This window comes from Achroia grisella, unplaced genomic scaffold (assembly GCF_030625045.1).
Source record: "Achroia grisella isolate CSIRO2021 unplaced genomic scaffold, CSIRO_AGI_Agris_v1 utg2471, whole genome shotgun sequence".
In the NCBI taxonomy this organism is placed as follows: Eukaryota; Metazoa; Arthropoda; class Insecta; order Lepidoptera; family Pyralidae; genus Achroia; species Achroia grisella.
The window spans coordinates 636,454-661,932 of NW_026712739.1; the positions used below are offsets into that span (position 1 = coordinate 636,454).

General features: G+C 33.4%; 3 protein-coding genes and 1 pseudogene across 4 annotated transcripts in view; 2 read left to right on the top strand and 2 right to left on the bottom strand.

Annotated features, from left to right (window-relative positions):
* Window positions 1–8,213: 8,213 nt before the first annotated feature.
* On the bottom strand, window positions 8,214–11,415 carry LOC131842756 (uncharacterized). The gene is made up of 2 exons (XM_059191321.1): window positions 11,313–11,415; window positions 8,214–11,234 (listed from the first exon to the last, which is right to left on the bottom strand). Exon 2 carries the CDS (start codon window positions 11,180–11,182, stop codon window positions 9,257–9,259), a length of 1,926 nt encoding a protein of 641 aa, XP_059047304.1. The 5' UTR covers window positions 11,183–11,234; window positions 11,313–11,415; the 3' UTR covers window positions 8,214–9,256.
* Window positions 11,416–12,064: 649 nt separating this feature from the next.
* Window positions 12,065–15,300, top strand: LOC131842760 (partner of xrn-2 protein 1-like). Of its 2 annotated transcripts, none has more exons than XM_059191327.1 (3): window positions 12,065–12,429; window positions 12,636–12,803; window positions 15,139–15,300. In XM_059191327.1, exons 2-3 carry the CDS (start codon window positions 12,640–12,642, stop codon window positions 15,290–15,292), a joined length of 318 nt encoding a protein of 105 aa, XP_059047310.1. In that variant the 5' UTR covers window positions 12,065–12,429; window positions 12,636–12,639; the 3' UTR covers window positions 15,293–15,300. The 2 variants fall into 2 exon arrangements, with proteins under 2 accessions (XP_059047310.1, XP_059047309.1); XM_059191326.1 differs by having other exon boundaries at window positions 12,067–12,425.
* A 3,094-nt stretch (window positions 15,301–18,394) lies between these two features.
* Window positions 18,395–25,479, bottom strand: part of LOC131842794 (S-phase kinase-associated protein 2-like) — a 29,165-nt gene continuing 22,080 nt past the window's right edge. Inside the window, exons 11-13 of the mRNA XM_059191365.1 lie at window positions 25,130–25,286; window positions 21,302–21,421; window positions 18,395–18,772 (exon numbers count right to left, since the gene is read on the bottom strand). Of these exons, the coding sequence (XP_059047348.1) occupies window positions 18,706–18,772; window positions 21,302–21,421; window positions 25,130–25,286 (344 nt within the window). The 3' untranslated portion in view covers window positions 18,395–18,705. The remainder of the gene's footprint in view (window positions 18,773–21,301; window positions 21,422–25,129; window positions 25,287–25,479) is intronic.
* Window positions 23,195–24,620, top strand: LOC131842795 (uncharacterized; annotated as a pseudogene).

Consider the following 25,479-nt stretch of genomic DNA (forward strand, 5'->3'; position numbering starts at 1 on the left):
AAATATATTGGACTTAGTTTTCATTCTATTATATTTCCTAAGAACGAGTAAACAAGTAAACAGATCTTTACTTTTTTATGGTAAAATTATTTTTTAATTTTCAATCCTTAGAACAAATAATTAAAGTATTTACCTGCGTTTTTTATTTAAAAAAAAAAGCCAAATAAAAAAAAAATAGAATAATTTTCACAATAGATACACTATTGTATTGGGCTTAGGTCTGTAATAATAGTTGGGTAAGTAAATAAATAAATAAATAAATTTTGTTTGCTTTATCTTCAAATTATTTTTTTTCCGCAAATTTAATTTTTTTTTTTACTAGAGTCCGTTGTGGACTCTAGTAAAAAAAAAAATTAAAACAAGCATTTTTATATGAACGACACCAGTTACATTTTCCTCTATATATTTCGCATGTCTTGTCCAATACTGGTGTAAGTCAGAAATTAAAATTTTTGGAAATTAGACTTTAACACTATTGTTATAAAGTGGACTTTCCAAAATTTGTAATTTTTGAGTTAAGCCAGTATTATAATAAGTGTACGATATATATCATAATATAGAGGAAGTTGTTACAAAAATCATTGAAAGGATAAACATAAAAAAACAAAATCGTAATATACTATTTTTTTTTTTTATTTGCAGAGTTTTGACCATCATTAATTGACCGAAAATATGCTAAAAAAAAGCGATTTTAGTTTATATGAAGTGTCAATAAATAAAAATGAACTTTTTTTTCTTTTCGGGTATCATTAATCGTATGTCACTTGTTAAAAGTAATTAAATTTAAAAAAAAGTCCATATATCTACATATTGGGATATTTTCTCTATGATATGAACACGTATTTATGGATCACAGATAATAAAACAACGGCCTCTCAATGCGATGACTTTGAAAAATAGTTTTTTTTTTCTTGGTTTGAATTAGAAAAAAAAATTAAACCCTCTATTTAGCCCGCCATTTCTCGTTCTTGTTAAAATAACCAAACGTCCTTGCAGAATCACATCAATAAAACTAATATAATAGAAAACAAATTGAACGGGAGGAAATTTTTCGTACGAAACGCCACTACACATCCTATGTGGTTGTAGCCCACTCATGCATAAATGAAATATCTCCTTTAGTAAGTTTACACTCTATCCTGAGGAGATAAAAACCATCGCTCCTAAGAATATCCTTCAATTCTTGTCCCTGACGGGTCTAGGTAGCGGACTCTGAAAAAGGGCGAGCACAATAGATCTATGTAGGTCGCAGTGCTACAGGTGCTCCAAACATCTGACCACAGCCCAAAATTTTCAATAAAAAAATCACTCAGAACGTAATTACAAGTACATTAATAACGTGTGACCTTATATATTTATATACATATACGTTATTATCTTATATATACAATTCTCGTGTCACAATGTTAGTTTCCATACTCGACGGGTTGACAGATTTTTATGAAATTTTATATGCATAGTCAGTAGGTCTGAGAATGGGCTACTATCTATTTTACATACCCCTAAATGATAAGGGTTGTTGTCATCCCTAACATTTTGTTTTACACTTACAAACTTACAAACTTTCGCGTTTAAAAAAGTCAAAATTCAAAAATAATTTATTCATGTAGGACATTTTAGCCGCTTATGAACGTCAAATTTTTTTACATTATAATTTTAATTTTTTCCCTACTGTCCAGTTCGGTAAATAGATCCAATTGAGAAGAACTGACCGATTTTGATGGGACTTTTTTTGGCAAGTAGATGATGTAAAAATGAGTAACTTAAGCTACTCTTATTTTAAAAAAATAAAGTTAGAATACACGTGGACGAAGTCGCGGGAACAGCTGGTCATATATAAAAATACATGAAAATCGAGATAAAAATTTCAAAACAACCAACTAAATAACAGATATATCAATCAAACAGAGCACATTATAAACAGTTCTCTCCAGATTAAATTGCATAACACGATAATATTAATCCTAAAGTATGTATGTTTATATTTATAACTAGCTGTACCCGCGACTTCGTCCGCGTGGATTTTAACTTTATTTTACTAAAATAAAAGTAGCCTAAGTTACTCCTTATTACATCAGTTACCTGCCAAAAACAGTCCCGTCAAAATCGGTCCAGCCATTTCAGAGCTTAGCCGGAACAAACAGCAGACAGACAGATAAAACAAAAATTGTAAAAAAAAATATTTTGGTGTATGTACCGTATTCATATTCATATGCAAGTAGAAGAAAACGGTTATTTCAATATTACAAACAGACACTCCAATTTTATTTATATGTATAGATATCACTAGGTCAAGTGCTATAATCTATAAAATATTGTTTACAAAAAATGCCAGAGACAAGTGTTTGTTCTGCAATTGTTATGACATGAATTATATCTAATCTGTGAGATGTGATGCAATCTGTACCACACCGGTATTTATGAATATATCATCTCTACAGTAGATGATATCTGAAGACTGAAAAAAGAAATTAAAACATAAAATTATACCAAAGACAATAAAGACAAAGGCTGTATGGGCTTAGACTCTTTGCCTATCCTATAACGATAAATAAAACAAAAATAAATAGGATATGGCAGCCAGTAAATAATTATAGAAAATAAATATTTATAAATATATATGTTACGAGTATATACGACCTCCTCATCGATTAAGTTTTATTAAGAGTAATAGTTTAGTTGTCAAATATTGATTGACATTATTGTAAAAGAAAATTATAAAAAAGGGCAATAGAATTATTCTGCAAACGTACATATTATTTAACACTTCTCAACAAAAAAGAACCCCACCACAACAATATATAACCAAAAAAATATGCATATTTAATAATATATTTTTTTGTGGATGATAATGTAATGGTGCACCCGCCTGCGCTAAAGGTATACGCTGGCGGGGCACCAGTGGAGGATGATAAGAACATGAGGTCAGGTCAGTTAGCACATTGTGACTTCACTAAGAATTTATTACGATGGTTTCCAGGAGGAACCGCGTGGAGGTCAAACTAACATGGCAAATCCTAGAATTGAGGATTACTAGATCCCATTACTAACAATCTCATCCCTCTATTTAATAATGTTGTAATGGGGGTTGTTAGAAATGGTGTTTATTATTATAATCAGGTTTTAATAATTGTGAAAAACGAGAATAACCCTGGACAATTAACACAGCGCCATCTAGTCCCACGGTAAGCAGAGCTTGTGTTATGGGTACTAGACAACTGATATAAATAAATAAATAACACTGGACAATTAACACAGCGCCATCTAGTCCCACGGTAAGCAGAGCTTGTGTTATGGGTACTAGACAACTGATATAAATAAATAAATAACCCTGGACAATTAACACAGCGCCATCTAGTCCCACGGTAAGCAGAGCTTGTGTTATGGGTACTAGACAACTGATACAAATACATAAATATTTTTTTATAATCTATACATATAAATAAAATTGGCTTTTTTGGCAGGTAGCTAATGTTATAAAGAGTAACTTAGGCTACTTTTATTTTAGAAAAATAAAGTACCACGCGGACGAAATCGCGGGAAGAGCTGGTAATATATATAAACCAGACCGATACAGACGTTCCCATCACGCGAGAACCAAACCTGAGACTTAATAGAAATGAATTTATGTTTTAAATAAAGATTGTCTAATAATTTGGTTTAGCTGACGTTTATTTAGAAAATCTGAATAAATACAAAATTTCTCAAAGTCATTGCACAATGTTTTTTTTCTAATACTATTTTAACAACAATTCAGAATCATCAACAGTAAAAATCACAGATGCTTAAGTATCATTTTTGCGTGTAACATGCGTTTTTGTAACATATATTTTATCGTGTAACATATCGACGGTTAAATAGAAAAATGTCAGTATACAAAATGTAAAATTTTTTTCGGGCCAAGCATTTAAAGTTTATTTAAATTATTTCTTCCTTTAAAGAAGCATTGTATATCATTTTAAAAGTTTTAAAAATATTTATATAATGATTAAGACGGCGTGGTTAATTTAATTGACTTATATAAAAGGAGGTAATTCTACATTCTAATTATGAAAATGTCACTTTTCTATTTAATCGACTTTGTGTTTTAACATATATTTTTGTAACATATCGCTGATATGGCCAAAGGGCCACAACGCAAAAAAAACTGACATTTTGTTTCCAGAAATGCTATCTAAATCGTAACAATTTTTATATTAAAAAAAAGACACCCATGATTCTAGAGCTTACATAGGTATACTACTTATAGATTCGTGAAAAAAAGTAAAAATATGACAGTGAAAATTTTAAATATGTCTACTGTAAGTTTACAGTTTGCGTCATGTGGTACTTTAGCATATAATCAGCGATATGTTTTTGTGTGTAAAATATTTCTTGTGTAAATTGTGAATCTATTACATTATATTACGATATAAGTGCGTTATGATGGTTATAACACACGAGGGAGGCAGAATTTCGGCTCGAATCGAAGCCGACGGCGTAGAGCAGAGTGTTATATACGCACCTATATCGTTCGTTTTTCAACACACTTGCGGGTAATAGATTAAAAATCATGATATTACCATATATGATTGCTTTACGCTTCAACATATCTGATGGCAAGGAATTAGACATGATATTATATTCTATGTGACACTTTCCCGCCATTTTACTTTTTTATATCAGCGAACTGTCACGCGGAAGACTGTTCGAAATTTCAAAAAAAGCATATAGTGCTGTAATGCACCAATATTTGCGTTTATAACGCATGCTTTTTATGGGCTGCTTTATATATCGAAAACCGGTGAAATTAGAGCTTTACGAGCAAGTGTATTGAAAAATATATTGTTTTTTTTTTACTCTTATGTTTTTTTTGTCAGTTTTAATTTTGTACAAATACAATAACAAGTTACAATGCTATTCACATTTTCAATCTGAATACCATATTTTACCAATTTTATTGTTCATCGTTAGAATTTTGGTTTACCCTTAAATTAATAATAACAAATACAGTATTGAATAAGGATTCGTTTCTCAAACTATTGTTTTATTACTAGAACTTAGAAAGTGATCTGTTTTGTGACAAAAATTCCATCAATTTCGATTCATCTTTCCTTGCTCAAAGTTTATTATATTTATGATTATTATATCCATTAAAAATCACTTCTTACGTTTATGTCTTATATCATACGAAAGATAATCAATGGCTAGCTGGGTACTTAATTAAAAAATATAAAAGTTTTTTTTGATTATTTTATATCAAGCCATTGACATCTTTAAGGATACATGCCTTACATTAAAAAAGCTACGATTTTTTTTTAATTTTCTTTTTTTATTTAATAATAATATTTGCAATGGAATGACTATTACATTATATTAAAAACATTACATAGTCACGTGTCTTGTACATTTAGTCTATATAATATTGTCTATTGCTTATTAGTTGCATAATATTGCAGTTCACCGTAAAACCGTGACAAGTTACTGACAGTTACGGTTTTTTTTTTATAAATAGGTAACAATGCATTTTCTGTCAATAACAAAAAAATATGAGAACAGACTCTATTTACGATATGGTTTTGGGCGATGTAAGAAACAATAATATAAAAAAATAACTGCTAAACATTGCTTATATATGCGAAAAAAATATCTTTGGATTAATAAACATTTTCCTTTTTAACACAATTATTTTATCAAATTACTGATTTATGAATATTACTGAAAAAAAAAATTATATTACAGAAACTTTCACGAAACTTTTTGTAATATTGATTCTGGCAGCAAACACTGTTGTTGTTTGTAATTTAAAAGCCATAAATTAAAAAAGAAAAGTATTTTTGTTTCTTAATCCGCCAATTTTAATATTACAACCCAAAAAAGCGTCAATTGAAAAAAAAAACATATGGAAATTGCAATCACTTTTTTTAGAATAACATGCAAGCCTGTAAAATTGTCATTTAAAAATTAAAGCATATGAAACTTTTGAACACTGCAGTGCTTGCAAGGAACCAATTTAGACTCCGTTCTCATATACTAAAACGTAATGCTTATATGCTTAGTGATACAAACTAAACGCTATTACCGACTAATAATTACTTAATACACTAAAAGTAGGCAGTCCAAACGGCATTTACGAGTGGCATCGAATCAGTCTTTTGTTTTATTACGGATTTGAGATCACTGTATCATATATTGATATTTACATATAGTTACACACAACGAGTCAAGTATAAATAGTCAAGTATATAGAATAGAAGTTCAAAAATAGAAAATAGATAGGAAACTGAACTGTAATAAAGCTGTCCAAAGCTAAGTGCGATCTGTTATGCTGGTGGTCACTCTATTCTCCCAAATTGGAATTTATAAATGAATGTGTATTATGGTAAACATGTACAACATTTATTTGAAAAGAATACGAGCCGAGTTCCTTGTCAGTTCTCAGCTCGAGAGCACTCCGAACTGACGGTAGATTTGAATCATAAGAGTCTGTAAAAGACCTACATGAATACAGATGTTTTGATTTGATTTTATTTTATTGTATTTTAACTATTCTAACTGTTGGTTTTTATAGCTTAACCGAACGATAGGGGGCGAGTGCAAATGGCATTCAAAACATGTGAAAGGACTTACGGAGCGACTGAAGGCCAACTCCTGCCTGATAGATACGACTTAAGTCTGAGGGCACCACTAGTGGTTCGAACCTCGGCAGGCCGTTGTAGTTTTGATCACCGTTTGAATTGGACGAGTGATCTGTCGGAGTGATTTTATCTTACTGACCGTACCGACCATGTACCGTACCATGTTCATTACACAAAAATCTATTTCAATTGCATTATTAAGAATAACTCAACAAATAAAGGTCAGATTTTGATGAATTTTATATGGGGACCTTACAAAAAATTACAACTTTGATATGAAAAGGAAACATCAAAAAGAGTTCACATATTAAAAAGACATGAGTATTCCACTCCTGCTTTTTTGAAGATGGTTGAATATTAGAAAACCAATACACATATTCCGTTTAACAACATACCAGTTTGACAATTTCCCAAACAACAGAGAGAAGTAAAATTATTGATTTAAGAACAAAAGTTATATGCGATAATTTTGTCAAGGGAAAAATTTCCAATTTATAGCAGTCAATACAAATATAGACCTATGCTTTGGACAGCTCTGTTCAATTTACTGTTAGAAGCTGTTTATTGTTAGACGTGATCTAACAATAAATTGAATATTCGAATTATTTGACAACAAAATCAAATGTTTTGAAAATTTCAATAAAATATTTATAACCAATGACCGATCCACTGGTATAGAATAAGATAAATACTTGATTAAAATATTTAAAACCATCGACAATTATAAAAAAACAGATATAAAAACTATAGTTAGTGAAATAGTATAACGTGAATAGGATAGGAAAAAATGTCTAAAAACTAGCTTATACATTCTACAATACACCAATATAAGCCAGGCTTAAAAAAGTTAAATATATCAAAAAGTGGATACAATATACAACACCCTGTTTTTAAAACGGTCGGGTTCGCTCTCTCTGATAGTTTAGATTCCAAGGCACAAAATGTTTTCTTTTAATTTTTAGTAAAAAACCGTTTTCAATATAATAAAAACAGACTTTTTACTTGTATCACAGTTGAGGGAAGTGCTTATTTCTTGTCATGTGTTATTTCTATTAAAATTTAAATTAATAGCTGGTTTTACTGTTTGTTTGTGTGACCATAATGTATAAACTTCTTTTTTCTTCAATCTGCAATTTCTTTTGCATGCGTAATTGTAGAAAAATGTTATTTATTGTAAGAGCTTTATTACCTGTACTTCAGAAATAAAGAATATAAGATGTAATTTAGTATCAAATAAGTATGTTAAGTTAGTAATATTAATATATCTGTGTAATAATAAAAAAAAGTAAAAAGCTATTGTTGACTTGAACGTCAAAGACCGCATGCCCACCGGTGGGTCACTCCGCAACGAAAGTAAATGTACACGTCGGGACCGAGTGATCACCCGTGGGCACTTTAATTGAAATAAATCTAGGAGTTAAATAATGTCTACCTCAAATTATTGTACACTAAAAACATATTTAAAAAATGATATACAAAATTAACAACAAAAAGGATGCCGGTCCCTATGTGAGAAATAATTATCAATGCAGTCTTAACGTGTTAAAAAACGTTATTTTATTGCGAAATCTAATTTTATTAGTCGTTATTCGTTGTATTTTTTTGAAAATTGATTGTATTTAGTTCCTATTGACACAGTAACGTTAAATAGCACTTGTTTTAGTAATATTATAATTAACGAAGTGACAGCGAACCCAACAAAAGGTAAGTTTTGGTCTAATATTGTCTAATACGGTTAAAAATGGACACAATATGAACACAATATTTTAAGTCGGTACTCTAATATGGCAGTGAGGTTTTACATCTGAACACAAAATACGGGAAACATGCTTGAGAAATTTTCTCAAAAATATCATAACCATACCATAAATAATAAAATGTATTAGTTTTTTTCTAAAAACAATTTAAGCATAAGTAGAAACGATGCACGAAAAATATTACTTTTTTGTTTTCAAGCATGCTTACCGCGACGATACAACACAATTTTTTATAGCTAAAAATCACAATTGAATTTGGTCTCTTTTTTCTTAATAAAAAAGGACACTTCATAATTCTTTATAAAATGAGATCGTGTATAATTTGAGTAGAGAAAAACAGTCGAATCAACAAGAAACAGATAAAAATAACAGTACACAGACAAGACATGAAAACAGATTATAAAAGTCTTAGTTTTTAGTGAGTAAATCGTACAAACTCACCAGTAGGTACTAATTTCATGTAATGGGAATGATCTAGAATGAATTACTTGCGGTTGTAAAAAATATTCAACATATAAATTTCTGATGAGTATGATCACAACCATTTGGTAAAAAACATGTAAAATCTATTTCTTGCGTGTAAATTTTGATGTGTCAATAATTCGTACACTATATGTTAACTAGCACACTAATCATAATTGATTAATATTATAATAATGAATACAAATTCCTATCATAAATAACATACAACAATCAACTTTCTTTTGCCTCGTATCATTTGTTTAGAAATAAAAAAAAAAGAAAATTCAAAATGGAAGACTGTTCTGTTAATTATAAAATTAAATTGTATAATTGTGAATCGGTTGAATTCTTTCCCAATGCCAGATCGAGATGTTGATATTAAAAAACAAATAATAAGAGACAAATACATGCAACATGCACTTATTCTAATAAGTCTGACAACTTCTCTTTGCGCTCCAAATGCTCCGGGTCCGCGCAGTGAGCCATCAAGACCGACTCGCCGATGATCAGATTTTCGAAGCACAACGAACATGCAAACATTGCATCCCCGAAGCAAACTATCTTATTCTCATCCCTGTACATTACCATCGGATTCAGAACTGTGCTGGGCTGAATTTCCTTACCACCCGACATACACTTCTTAATATAAGCTGTTTTGTATAAGAAATGGATCTTCTCGCAGTGTGTTTGACTTAAAATATGCTTTAAAAGACCATTCTCATCACCTTCTACCGTCTTACATGCTGGACAGTGGAACGTTATGACATTCTTGGTCTCGAAGTCTTCTTCTGCCTGCTCACATTTCAGTTGTATGCTATGAACTTGAACATAGAAGGTAATGCGCTCAATCGCTGCTTTCTGTAGCAAGGTGCTGTAAAGACTTGTGTCTTGGAAGCTGTTGTAACTAACAATCTGATCCAGGGACTCCGAATAAGCAGTTAATGTTGACGAGTCCAAACTAAAGTTCCCTATGGATGAAGTTATAGATTGGCTGGACAATGATCTGTCGTTTTTGGTCGTGACACCAGAATCACTCTCAGTTGACGGAGATCTGTGGAAGCGACAACGACAGACACATTTGGACATGTCTGACTCGTCATAATCACTCAGAAGCTGGGTTACATTATTGCCAGAGACACTAGAGTCATCTTTGTCTTCCGAGAATAAGTTGAGCATTGCCTCTCTTATATCAGGGTAGTCGAAGCGCTTGTGTTTCTTCTTGGAGCTGATGTGAAGCCGCTTCTGTGACCGTTTTGACTTATCAATATCGTATGTCAAACTTCTGCTTTCATCAGTCAATAACTTCTTCTCTGTTTCTCTGTTTTGCAAATAGATGTTGATGAATGTATCAATATTGTGCTTCATTGAAAGTAGTTGCTTCTTAACTTTGAATTTTGTTATGCAGTCCTCTTTCTCCATTATGATGTTCCAGGAGCCAGTGGGACTGGCTCCGCGGCTCAGGTTGTCTATATAAGTGACTTCGCCGAGGGTTTTGGGTATCTTACTAACATCCGTACCAGGTAGGGTTGTAACAACAGATCTGCAGTTGAAGACTTTAGAGACTTCGATGTGGAATTGAAATTCGGAGAGTAACTTCTTCAGAAAACATTCCATTCTCTCCAGCTTCATCTGATAGTTTAACAGTAGTGAGATTCGTTCTTCTTCATTCTTATCCAGTTCCACATCGGCAAATGACTCCGGCGTGGCCGATGGCACCAGCTGATTATCATTAGTATCAGGATCCACCTTCCGGCACATTTGCACGGGTTCCTTCTCATTTTCAGACACTAAAGATATATCCGTATCGGACCGAACTGACACGGAATCAATTTCAAAGTCTTCATAACTCGATTCATCGGACATACCATCAAATATCTCAAACGACTTATTAAAATCGAACCCTTTAATACGTTGACTGAACAAATCTGCGCTCTTACAGTCTAGGAGAATATGTTTAGGTGTGTTTTCGATATCATTCGAACTGTGCGTGCTCATCTCACACATGAATTGGCTTGCTTTTTTAATATCTAACTTTAATTTCTTGCCTTTCCTCTTTTCTTTCTTCGTTGGTACCTCAATATTAGCTAAAATGTCTGTATCAGACAAGGAACCCTTTTTGGCAGCGAATTGTTTGACGGAATCTGGCAATTTCAGGCTATTACTGCAATGTAGAGACGTAGAATCAGGTTCAGGGCGATCGAAAGTTAAACTGGAAGTATCTTGTGTAGATATGTACGTATCTCGCGAATGAATTACCATCCCATCCTCCGCTTCAGGGCTACTGTCCTCCCCTGGCTTTTTAAAATACGTAATGTTCGACAACATCTTTCTAAGTGAAAACGCCATTTCTAAACTAGTCTCTTCAAAGTTAACGGTTACTTCTAAATTCTTGTTTGTCCTATACGGGAAACAATTAAAAATGTAAACAAAAGGAAAACAAACAAACGTTATTTGTATTTATAAGAAAATATCTTACCTGTACGTTGATTTACGACGATGGTCGGCTTTTTCTCGGTATCACGACATTTTATTTCACGTCAATTTACATTAGTTTATTTCTATATACCTTCGATATTACGATAAAAAAAAATATGAATACTAAAAAATTGAGTGTTTGACAATAGTGAAACGTATGATTATAAAGCAACTAAATTTAATATGATCTTAAAAACTTCAATTGTCGCTAGTGTCTTCTATGGGGAAATATTTAATCCGTAACTTTTATATTTTGTTGGATTACTATATTCGATATTTTATTGCCATATAAAAAAATGTGTAGCCTTACATGATCCTTATTTGATTTAAATCACTACGCATTAAATTGTTGATATTTAAAAAAAAAAAGTACTTGAACGACTAATGAGATTTGTTACATGTATTAACATATAAACATCCAATAAATATTTATATAAAATTATCAACTTTATTTATTTCACTAGCAACAACGATGGCAGATCATTGCCCTTTCTCCGCTATTAGCAAACTATTGGCCGTTCCATTTTACACACCATCGATTGAAGATGAACAGACTTGATGCGTATTCGTGATTATAATGATTGGAAACTCGATTTAATTACTCGACTTTTTAATTACATGCTATACAGCTACATCCAAAAATATTTGTTAAATTTTACCTACACACCAAAGATATATTTAAAAAATTCAACTTCTGGTTGTATATGTAAAATGAAACGAAAAAAGGTCAACGACATTCTTTCGAAGTAAAATCAAATGTCAATTTAGTTTAAATACAATTTTGATCTTCAGGAACTATTAAGAAACTCAAAAACATTTTTTGACTTTGCGACTACAATATGTGGGCAATTAAATACATGTAAATAAACTAAGAAATTTAGAATATCCAAAACTTCTGACATGGCTGTATGGGCACAATACCCTTGTCCTGCCTTTAAAGGATAAACAAAAAAAAACTTGAACCTAATAAAAATATTGAAATGAAAATAACGCTACCTGTAAAAAATATTTAATAATATGTTGACAAATCAATGAAATAAAAATTAAACTTTACATTTAAACAAAAGAAGAACTACAATTGAAAATTTTGTAACTATCAATTTGTAAACATATCGTAAGTATGTATATAATACACAAATTTCTCACGTCATTCAAATAAAAATATATTTTTTAATATTTATTTCTTCGTTTATTTTGTGTATGATAATGGAATGCCGCCAACGCTAAGAGTATACGCTAACGAAGCACCAGTGGAGTATAGTCAGGTCGGTAAACACATCATGGTGAATTCACCACAAATTAACCACAATTTCTTTATTTATAGTAAAATGAAACCCACAATAGACGTAGAAGCACTACGTACAGAGCACGAGTCGGACGAGCAATGGGAGGTGCGTCGTAACTTCATGATGGAACATAAAGATGATTTTGAAGAGTCTGAACTTATTACATTGGCACAACTATTCACAAATATCGAGTTTTTAGGCTGCAGGTATAACTTTTTTAAATTTCTCATGCTAATGAGGCAAAACACAACTGTACAGTAATATTGAATTTAATTGATGTTGCATGTATAATTGTTTTTTTTTCACTCCTAATGAGGCAAATTATAAAGGCACATCATCTGCTTCTTCCTTATCCCATTTATTTGCGGTCGCCATAATATGTTTTTCTCTTCCATTCATCCCTGTTCGCAGTCATCTCGTTATTTACTTCCTTTCTTACCATATCATCTTTCACACAGTCCATCCATCTCTTTTTCAGCCTTCCTCTGCCCTTATAACCATCCACATTCATATGTAACACCTTCCTTAAGATATGATCTTCATTCCTACCCATTACATGTCCATACCACTACAGACGATTACTCTTCAACCTCTCCGACACCGACATTCATTCTTGTCACACCACACATGTTTTAAAATCAGTACTCATAAAGACTGCTGGTATTTATTACCATCATCTTGTTCTTTATTTTGAATGGCTGCCACCAATTTTGATTGGTGAGCCATCATCATTTCAGCCCCTATCTATTCACTGTTGGATATAGACTTTTCCTAGTATCGACCACCAAGTTGGATCTTCTTATATTTATAGTAAAATAAATTTAGAATAAAATAGAAAGTACTTTATATAAATAAACATGAATTTCAATACTTTTGAATAGTAAGTTCTTTTAATTTACCACTCATTAGGAAAGCTGTCTCAGTTCTTTTAATTTACCACTCATTCGGAAAGCTGCCTCAGTTCTTTTAATTTACCACTCATTCGGAAAGCTGTCTCAGTTCTTTTAATTTACCACTCATTCGGAAAGCTGTTTCAGTTCTTTTAATTTACCACTCATTCGGAAAGCTGCCTCATCATAAGAAGAATAAATAAGAAACTTACGAACTTTAGATTTTTAAGTTGAAATATGAGAATACCAACTACCATTTGTAGCACTCATTGAGTAGTCAAAATATTAAATACACAATCAAGTGGTTGAGTAACTAAATAAGAGTAAATCAGTCGTAGTGATTAGAGCAGACCAGTCCCTACAAGCAGCACTTGTTCATGAGTATGATGAATAGTAAATAATTTATTCAAATAAACTTACATTGAAGCACTTTTGAATAGTCATCAAATTTTTTTAATCTACCGCTTATCTGGAAAGCTCTCATCATCACAACAACGAGCAAGAAATTTGTGTGTTGCTCTTTTAAATAATTTTGTCAGCCATCACTGTTCTCGACCATTTTAGGGACCCCAATGTCCCGACCTGGTTTAGGGACCATGTCTACTCAAGACAATCACATCATTTGATTTGATTTAAATAATTTTGTCAGCCATCACTGTTCTCGTCCATTTTAGGGACCCCAATGTCCCGACCTGGTTTAGGGACCATGTCTACTCAAGATAATCACATCATTTGATTTGATGTACAATTAGGTAGAATGTTAGATTGTTTGCCATTATCTTATATATAAAATTCTCGCGTCACAATGTCAGTTACCATACTCCTCTGAAATGACTTGACCTATTTTTATGAAATTTTATATGCATTCCTAATGCAGTAAGGTTTGAGAAAAGGCTACTATTTTTCATACCCCTAAGTGATAGGTTGTCTAACCGTAACATTAATTTTTATTTTTTGTACGAAAATGTTTTTATTTTGTTTATGTGACATTATAAATTACCTATAAACCTAAATTTTCTAGCATCAACCAGTATTTTTTAATAGCGATTTTAATTTATATGGTAAAATGTTTGCAGGATGAGCTTGTATACGTAATACACGTTATTAACATACTTGTAATTATGTTGTAATACGAGTGATTTTTTTGGCTATGGTGAGGTGTTTAGACCTGTAGCAGTGTACTTGTAATTATGTTGTAATACGAGTGATTTTTTTTTAATGATAATGGAATGGTGCATCCGCCTGCGCTAACGGTTTACGCTGGCGGGGCACCAGTGGAGGATGATAAGATGAACATGAGGTCAAATCAGTTAGCCCAACGTGACAAATTCACCGGAATGTATCACGATGGTTTCCAGGGGGTAACCGCGTGGAGGTCGATCTGACATGGTACATTGCTAGCAATGGGAACATTAGTCCACATTACTAACAATCCCCTTCCCCCCAATACGAGTGATTTTTTTGGCTATGGTCAGGTGTTTAGACCTGTAGCAGTGTACTTGTAATTATGTTGTAATACGAGTATTTTTTTTTATTGATAATTTTGGGCTACGTTCAGGTGTATAGAGCACTGCGGCTTACATAGATCTATTGTGCTCACCCTATTTTTTTGCACGGTCAGCTAGTAATAACGTAAATTACAATGTTGTAGATACCCACCACAGACCATGAAGAGGATAGCGAAACTCGCTGAGAAGGTGTCAGCGAAGTACAGGGAGAGTAGGAAGAACAAGTTGAAGAGAACCTTCGTTGAGGCTAGCGACGCCGCTGAGCAAAAGGCAAAAAGGACGTACAATAATAAATAAAAAAAATATTTCACTTTTTTATTATTCTTTTTTTTTCTAATTGTATACTTGGTATGTCTACTACCATACCGGGTGTCCCTTGGTACATCACCAACAACGAAATTCACGAGGAACTTGGCGTACTGACAGTAAAGGAGATACTCAGTTGCAAAGAAGAATATAAAAAGCTACTATTTAACTACCCAAATCAACTGGCTGCTCAATTACTACTATAAAGTGTCTTATGTGTGCCACCTACCCTATTCTATGTACATAAGTCCTCTCTTCTAGGTTGTCAGTAAGAGATTGCATTTAGCGATAAAACCGCGAATATACATATACATAAAATTGGAGTGTCTGTTATATTGAAATAACCGTTTTTTACTACATGCATACGAATATAAATACGGTTCATATACCAAAATAACATTTTTTTTACAATTTTTGTATGTGTATCTGTTTGTTCCGGCTAATCTTTAAATTGGCTGGACCAATTTTGACGGGACGGGACTTTTTTTGGCAGGTAGCAACTTAGGCTACTTTTATTTTAGAAAAATAAAGGTAAATTCCACGCGGACGAAGTCGCGATCACAGCTAGTAAATAAATTAATAAACAAAATGACAATATAGAAGGTTCAATACTGTATTAAAACGAGTTTTATTTTTTTATTGGGTATTGTTAGGTGCTTGGATAGACGACTTTGTACTCTAAATATATATAACTCAAAGGTGACTGACGTAGTGATCTATCAACGCACAGCCCAAACCACTGGACGGATCGGGCTGAAATTTGGCATGCAGGTAATGTTATGACGTAGGCATCCGCTAAGAAAGGATTTTGATTAATTCTACCCCCAAGGGGATGAAACTTTGTCAATTTTAAACCGATCGGGCTGAGTTTTCGCATGCATAAAGCTACTATGACGTAGGCATCCCCTAAGAAAGGATTGTGATAAATGCCACCCCTAAGGGGATAAAATAACGCGAGTGAAGCCGCGGGCAAAAGCTAGTCTATTTCTAAATTTATTCATACTATTCAATAGATTGACGGCCTGGGTGGTTAAACACACCCCTGGGTGGTTAAACACACCCCTGGGTGGTTAAACACACCCTCTGGGGGGAAGCGGATTGTTTTATAATGTGAACTAATAATCCCATCGCTAGCAATGTACCATGTCAGGTTGACCTCCACGCGGTTCCCCTGGAAACCATCTTGATAAATTCTTGGTGAATTTGTCACGGTGGGGTAACTGACCTGACCTCATGCTCATTTTATCATCCTCCACTGGTGTCCCGCCAGTGTAAACCGTTAGCGCAGGCGGGTCCACAATTCCATTATCATCCTTAAAAAAACACACCCTCTTACTTCCGATGGTCGCGGGTTCGATTTCTCGCACGGTACAAACATTTGTATCCATGAGTATGATTGTTTGTATCGGTCTGGGTGTTTTCTTTGTATGTTATATATGTATTTATAAATATATATATATATATATTTCTAGTATGTTTTTAGTATCCATAACACAAGTTATGATTAACTTAGGAATATGTGGCGTTGCGTCATTTATCCAGGATCATTATTATAATTAAAAGTAAAACAAAATATATGAAAATAAATGCGATTTTTTATTTATTCCAGAATCCTACTGACTCAATCAATATTTTGATTTTATTTACAATTTATATTTAAATATACTTTAAATATCTAATCTATATATCGTAGATTTAGTAGTGAACTGTTATAATAGAAAACAAATATAAATATTGAATAATCAACTCCAGCTGAAACCAAGATTTCTTCTTGGCAATAAAAAACTGATATTCAAAAATCAACTCTAAATCTACTTACTAAAGTCGAATTTACAAAACTTCTGCTTGACGGGTGAAATTTCGATTAGGGGCACTGAACTATCCTGGAATTTCACTGCCTAATCTCAACTACAACCGTAAAGTGTTACAAAACAAGCTGCTTGGCTGAAATAGATGAGACTCAGGTACACACACATTGCTCTAAGGGTCATGAATTTCCTATTACAGCCACTATACTTGCTTACCCTATAATTTCACTGCTCACTCTCTTAACCTATAACTGTAACATTTTTAAAAGCAACACGACACTGTTTATTAACAAGCAACTGTTTATCGGCTGGAATTGGTTAAACTGAGGAATTCACACATTTTGAGTGTTATTAAAATTCTATTACAGCTGCGAAGCTTCGTTATCCTGGTATTTCACTGTCTATTCTCAACTATACGCCTATTGTCAACCTACAGCCTTAACACTTTACGAAGCAAGCTGCTTGGCTGAAATAGGTGAGACTCAGGGATACACAGACTTTGATGAAAGTGTTATTAATTTTCTATTGTAACTTTAAAGCTTGATTATACTGGAATTTCACTGCCTATTCTCAACCTACAGCCTTAACACTTTACAAAGCAAGCTGCTTGGCTGAAATAGGTGAGACTGAGGGATACACAGACTTTGAAGAAAGTGTTATTAATTTTCTATTGTAACTTTAAAGCTTGATTATACTGGAATTTGACTGCCTATTCTCAACTATACAACCGTAACAACTTAGCTACATGCTGAAATACTGAGATACACACATTCCTCAAAAATGTCAGAGAGGTTAAAGAGTAATCGTCTATCGTGGTATGGGCATGTAATGCGTAGGATTGAAGATCATATCCTAAGGACGGTGTTACACATGAATGTGGATGGTTATAAGGGTAGAGGAAGACCGAAAAAGAGATGGATGGACTGTGTGAAAGGGAGTAAATAACGGGATGACTGCGAACAGAGATGAATGGAAGAGAAAAACATTACGACGACCACAAATAAATGGGATAAGGAAGAAGATGATGATGATGACACATTGCTCAGTGTCATGAATTTCCCATTACAGTCCCTATACTTGCTTACCCTGTAATTTCACTGCCTAATCTGCACCCTACAACCGTAACATGTTACAAGCTGCTTGGCTGAAATAGGTGAGACTGAGGAATTCATTCACTTTGATCAAAGTGTTATTAATTTTTTAATATACCCTTCTTGAAAACCCCGTGCTGTAGTCTCTAGAAAACCTCGGCAGGTAGTTTCCACAATGTAAGTGTACGCGGGAGGAAGCTCCTCTAAACTGCACTGTTATATCATTACATAATATAAAACAAAGTCGCTGTCGCTGTCTGTCCGTCCCTATGTATGCTTAAATCTTTAAAACTACGCAACGGATTTTGAATGGGTTTCTTTTAAATAGATAGAGTGATTAAAGAGGAAGGTTTATATATATAATACATGTACCGCGCGAAGCCGGGGCGAGTATCTAGTGTACTAAATATGAGCTTTACGTTTCAACATATCTTAATGAAATTGTCTTTACTAAATTCGTAATATAAATATTTACAACCTAATTGTAATAAATAACCAAAATACATCAGTCTCTCGTGCGGAGTCCCCATATCGAAGTCCGCCGTTGTCCAACAGTGGGTCGGGCGATAGCGCTGCAACAAACATACAAACATTCAGAATAGATATAGTAGGTTAAAGAAAAATGGCACTATTCAAGAGGGGCCATCCATTAATCACGTGATCCTTGAAAAGGAGGGGGAGGGGTTTGACAAAAATCACGATATATCACAAGGGGGCCTCCCCCTTCTAGAGGTTCTAGTGAGACATCACGTGTATTTATTTTATGCCAATCAAAAACAATCTGCAACCAAAAATAAGATTATACTTTATACCTGTATTTAAAGATGATATTAAAAAAAATTAAGAATCTTCGTAAGCACTAAAAATACACGTTATGTTGAGTGGGGAGAGGGGCGGGGGTAGTTTTAAACCTGACCACGTATCACCAAGGGGTAGTGGTTAAAAAATGCTTAAAAAAGATCACGTCATTAATGGACGGTCCCAAATGTACATTTTTTACAAGACAAGCATTTAAAGTTTTTAAATTTATTCAAATTATTTTTTAATGTTTCAAATTTACACAGAAGTATTGTATATCATTTTAAAAGTATTTAGATAATGATTAAGACTGCGTGGTTAATTCAATTGACTTTTATAAAGGGAGCTACTTCATTCATTCATTCATAATTTAAGAGCTACGCTCTTGTCGGTGGAGCTCTTGCCACTTTCCGCTATATTCCATCATGCTCTTTAATTCTTAATTAAAAGGAGCTTCTAGCTTCTAATATTAAAAAATGACATTTTTATATTTAATCAACAATAGATATATAGATAAATTCTTTATTCAACAATTACAGCCACATGAGATACAGAAAAAACATTTTTACATACTATAAAATAAAGTCGAGGTCGCTGGCCGTCCGTCCCTATGTTTGATTAAATCTTTAAAACTACGCAACGGATTTTGAAGCGATTTTTTTTAATAGATAGAGTGATTCAAGATAAAGGTTTATATGTATGATACATGTACACCCGAGCGAAGTCGGGGCGAGTAGCTAGTAATAATAATAATAAGTTTATTTCATTAACCAATTTTCTTAGGCCGGGGCTGAGATCTCTTTGTAAGTATTGAATACTTGAAGATCACAGTTCTCTAGTGTTTTTATGATTATGCTAAAAGTTAGTTTCTACTGTTATAACTTAGATGTTCTAACTCGTAATAAACATGACTTGAGCTAGTTACCATGGCGTAACGCCTGGTAAATTTCCCCTGGAAACCATCGTGATAAATTCTTAGTGATTTGTCACGATGGGAATAAATCATTTTTTTAATTTGAATTTGAATTTGAATTTCATATTATATATATATTTTTAAAAGTAAATATAAGTATCCAATAATAATACAAAAGTCACATCAGATATATATATATATATATGGATGTGTGTTATATTTGAATTTGAATATGATATGTCATATGTACCGTCAGTTCGGAATGTATTCGAGGTGAGAAGAACTGGCAAGAACTAATAACCACATAGCTATCAATGTATCATGTCAGGTTGACGTCCACGCGTTTCCCCCTGGAAACCATCGTGATAAATTCATGGTGAATTTCTTACGATGTGCTAACTGACCTGACCTCATGCTCATCTAAATTTCCCCTGGAAACCATCGCGATAAATTCTTAGTGATTTGTCACGATGAGCTAACTGACCTGACCTCATGCTCATCTAAATTTCCCCTGGAAACCATCGCGATAAATTCTTAGTGAATTTGTCACGATGGGCTAACTGACCTGACCTCATGCTCATCTAAATTTCCCCTGGAAACCATCGCGATAAATTCTTAGTGAATTTGTCACGATGGGCTAACTGACCTGACCTCATGCTCATCTAAATTTCCCCTGGAAACCATCGCGATAAATTCTTAGTAATTTGTCACGATGGGCTAACTGACCTGACCTCATCTTATCATCCTCCACTGGTGCCTCACCAGCGTATACCATTAGCGCAGGCGGGTGCACCATTCCATTATCATCCATAAAAAAAAAGCCTAGTAAATTGCTGTGTGTGGCACAATGAGCTGACACCGCTACCGGGAACAGCAAACTACCAAGAATATTGACACCTAACTTATATAATTGATTGTTGTATGTAGGACAGTCTTGTTCGATCATTACACATAATTATACATTTGTACTTTGATAATTTTAATTAAATAAAATATATTTTTTTTAAAACGCAAATATCACCCGCCGTAACATAAGAAGCTACCTGGAATAAAACGTTTTTTTTTTTATTATTTCGAACATTTCTAATATTTTTGGGCGCATCTAGCCTTGAAAGCTTCACCGAACTATAGGGGGCGAGTAGAAATGACACTTAAAGCAGCAGAAGGACTTATAGAACGCATAATCATTTTAATAATAACATAATCGGACGAATATGCGAAAATAAAATGATAACCTCAAATCAATATTGAAATATTTGTGACGAGTGAAAATTGTATGATATGAAATGATCGGGAAGTTTCATTGTCGGTTCGATGACAGAATCATGCTCTCGCTCTTTCACTTGATTCATTCATTTGCTAACTCATCAACACTTCTATTATAACTTACCTAAACATAAACTGGTTGATTTGTATACCAGGCAGCGCCGATTTTAGTGCGCTGAGTGATTTGGATGGTAACATTCCCCATACGTCCAAGAACTGCATAGCTGGCATGTTGACTAACTTCCTGCAATTGTACATTTTACTTTTAATTAGCAAACTGCTACGTTTACATTCAGCCGCTTCGCCTGCCACTCGCGCTGCCGGAAATATTGCTGGGCGACAACTGAGCGAGAGGGCTGAATATATATATATATATATATAATAAACACACGCTGCCACTCGCGCACCAAAAACCAACAATCGAGGGAGCGCCGGCGCGGGTGGCAGCGCCAATGGCATGGGAAGTATCGTGTTTACACTCTCGCGCTGCACACTTCCCTGCCCACTGGGGCAGAGTGTATACGTATTATAACACCTTCTATCTTCAGGTTTACTCAAATAATACTTCTTATTATAATCCAATAGTTCGAATGTGTCGCCAATACAATGAAATTCTTGTCTCGAATAGAAATATAGATATTTTCCATTCAACGCTGGTCCAGTTCCGGAGACAATTAAATTTCCACCGTAAAGTGACAAATTATATTTAACATTAGGTATACCAATTTTCTTTTCTTTAATATGAATAAAATTCTGTTAACATGATAATTTATTGCATTACGTAGTTATATATCATTTTCTATTTAGTTTACTTTTTATTATTATATAACCTTATCTAATTACCTAGCGTATATTGAATGCGTCTATATAATTTAGCTCTTAGGCATACATAGTGTTGGATTACAATCCAGTTCTGTACCGAACTACACGCTCCTATTATATTATTATATTGACTGTAATCTGTTTTGTAAATAAATAAATAAGACATAGACACATAAAGGAAGAAAAGGTGGACTAAGCTGCAAGGAACTGGAAGTACCCATGGAAGTAGATAGTGGGGCAGGCCGGCTCTAGTACCTGTAAGGTACCTGACTAATAAGAAAAAAATTATCAACTACCTACCTGCCCAGGATTCGCAAGGGTGTACATTAGGGTGTCCCTTATTTTTCAAAGTTTTTATTTTTTAATGCATAGGTCTTAGTTTTGTTCATATGTTCCTAAAACACTCGAAAATACATTTTTATATAATTTGGAGAACGATAACCCGTGCCGACTTGCATCGAAACATGTTCATACAAATAACGCCGAACTAGTGGCGCGCACCCGTCGTATTTGCCATTTGTTTCAAGTAACTCTTGTGATTAACATATTGTTTTTATGTTTAAAAAAATGGCAGTGGAATTAAGAAGCTATAAAAAAAGTATTTTCTTAGTTGGTGACGTGAACCATCAAATAACTGTAGCAAAGTTACCGTCTAATCGTCAAGTTCTTGCAGTCCTCTTTTTTAACAAGTTAAATTTATTGCTAATGGAAGCGCAAATCTTGCCGTTCGAGAGTGTATTATATTCTGGGAAAAAGCTAGAATCCCTACCAGACCTGTGCCTAACTGTGTAAAAATACTTGTGGATCTTCACCGTGCTTGGAGTTACAAAAAAATTAAAAAAAAACGCCAGCTGTTTACAAGCGCTGTGAGGAGGACTTTCAAAATAATTTAGATAATTTATTCGATATAGCACACGCAAATGCTTCGGACTGGATAAAAATAGAAGAAGATAAAATATTTTTACAAAAACAAAGAGAACCAGGGCGTCTAGGATGTTTAGCGAGAGTAGATAAAAAGTTAGCCGAGAAAGAAAAAAGAACAAGACAGAGAAAATTAAAAGAAGAGAAAAAAAGACAAGATGTTCCAAAAGTTTATCGTCATCTTTAACTACACAAGATTTTATCGAAACGCAAGAAAATCCCAATCCCAATACCAGCTCTGATGAAAGCCTTAAGGAACCCTTGCCGTCAACATCTCAAATGGTAAGTTCTGTAACTACTTCAAAAAGAGGAAGGAAAGATTTCATCACTCCTAAGTTAGTTGCCACTTTAGATAGATGTCAATTAAGCATAAGGGACTCTGTCTATATACTTCAGGCTGTAGTAGAAGCCCTAGATCTCAGCTGTGATGAGTTCCCGATAAATAAATCGTCAAAGAAAAATATTAAAATAAGACCTTCTGGAGCAATGCATCAAGCTAGGTGGATGGCTAGAGCCATTTACTCTTTGAAAATATGTTTGTTGCAATCTCAATTCAAAATTAGCGCCAAGGATAAAAGAGCCCTTCAAGATATTTGTTTATTCATTGCAGTTATATATGTAAAACCATGGCTTGGATGTAGTCTGGTAGTCACGGCCCCAAATCAAGCTTTGCGCTTTTTAAAAAGTCTTAAGGAATATGAAACTGTTAATAAAGAGATCTCCAAAGCTGCCCTGAGCAAGTTTAGTCAACATTTTTGGTACTTGTAAGAAGAAATAGCTGTTTTATCACTCTTTGATGATGAAGTAGATGAACAAACTAAGACGAATATTGTAGCGAACTTACAAAGAGATAGTTTATATGATTCTGTAAAAAGATACAGTCCATCGAAAGAAGATATGTCTGATTATTTGTATGGTAAGTAGAAATACATAACATTTATTTTAGTATAGTTTTTTTTGTTATACATTTTAATTTAATTCGGTTTTATCGCGTTTATCATATTTTATATTTGGTTGGTCTAGACCTGACCTGACTGATAAATGTAATAATTAAACCGTATTAAGTTATTTAATTTAATAATTAAATAGTTTTATATCTTATATCCATCTTAATAAACTGATAATAATATATCTTGTATTTTGTTGCAGGAAAATCATTAAATGATTTTGTGTCTGTTAAGAGCACAAATTTATTTGCTCGTTTAAATATGGATACAGACTTCTTAAAGAAAACCGTTTCTGCATGGGACGAAGATGTAACCTATTTGCAGGCTAAAACAAGAGTTCTTTCTTTGAGGGCCGTGAATGATACAGCTGAAAGAGCTGTAAAACTTATGCAAGATTTCAATGGCTTAGTCACTGCAAAAGAATATCAAAAACAGTTTTTGCTGCGTACCTACAAGAGTTTTTGTGTACAAGAGCATAGAAATCTGTATCCAGACTAAAAAAGAGACCCTTAAAAGAAAATATTTGTGATGTTCATTTGATTAATAAATACTATATTCTAACTTTCTCTTTGATTATTATTATTAAACATTTTATTTCATTTTATTACACATACACAACGATAAGCGTTAAAGACAACGATTTTTAAAATATTCAAGGCTCTGTCGGCACGGGTTAATGTTGACATATAAAGATAAAATTTTGTATTTGATTAAGTTTAGGTAGTTTAAAAAGAATTAAGGGGTATGCATTTCGATATCTGAAAAAAAAAATTTTTCACCCATATAAGGGACACCCTAGTGTACATGTATTATATATATAAACCTTCCTCCAGAATCACTCATCATCATCATCATTGCAGCCCGGAAGACGTCCACAGCTGAACATAGGCTATAGAATCACTCTACCTATAAAAAATATTGCTTCGAAATCCGTTGCGTAGTTTTAAAGAGAGGTAAATAAACAAGGAGATAAAAAAAACCTTTATTTGCTATAAAATTATTCGTGTTAAGATCCGGTTAATAATTTAAATAATGTGTATTAAACACGAAAGTTTAAAATTAACTAGTTTTAATATTTAAGCATACATAGAGACAGACAGCGACAGAGACTTTTAGAAAGAAAAATATTTTATTCAGTGCAATGTAAAAAATACAATATAAACAACAAAGGAAAAAAAGAAGTTTTATACTATGTAATGATATTTTAATCTGCCAAATTAAGTTTTCTCTCATAAAATACAATAAAAATGTTGGTTGCTTACGTGAGCGCGTGTGGTAGAAGGTAGCAGCGACTGAGTGCGAGATGATGGAGACGAGGCAACCGCCTCAAGGTCTCCAGGGCTCCAGTGCCGAGGGCGGCGCAGTCCGACAGGTCCAACTCCAGCAGTCGCTCCCAACGATGCACCAGACGCGACAGCACTGGACAATTAATAATTATTTATTTATTTACTTCTTATTGCACCAGAAGTGTATTACAAAGAACATAAGTACATAATCTAAATATATATAACTCAAAGGTGACTGACATAGTGATCTATCAACGCACAGCCCAAACTACTGAACGGATCGGGCTGAAATTTGGCATGCAGGTAGATGTTATGACGTAGGCACC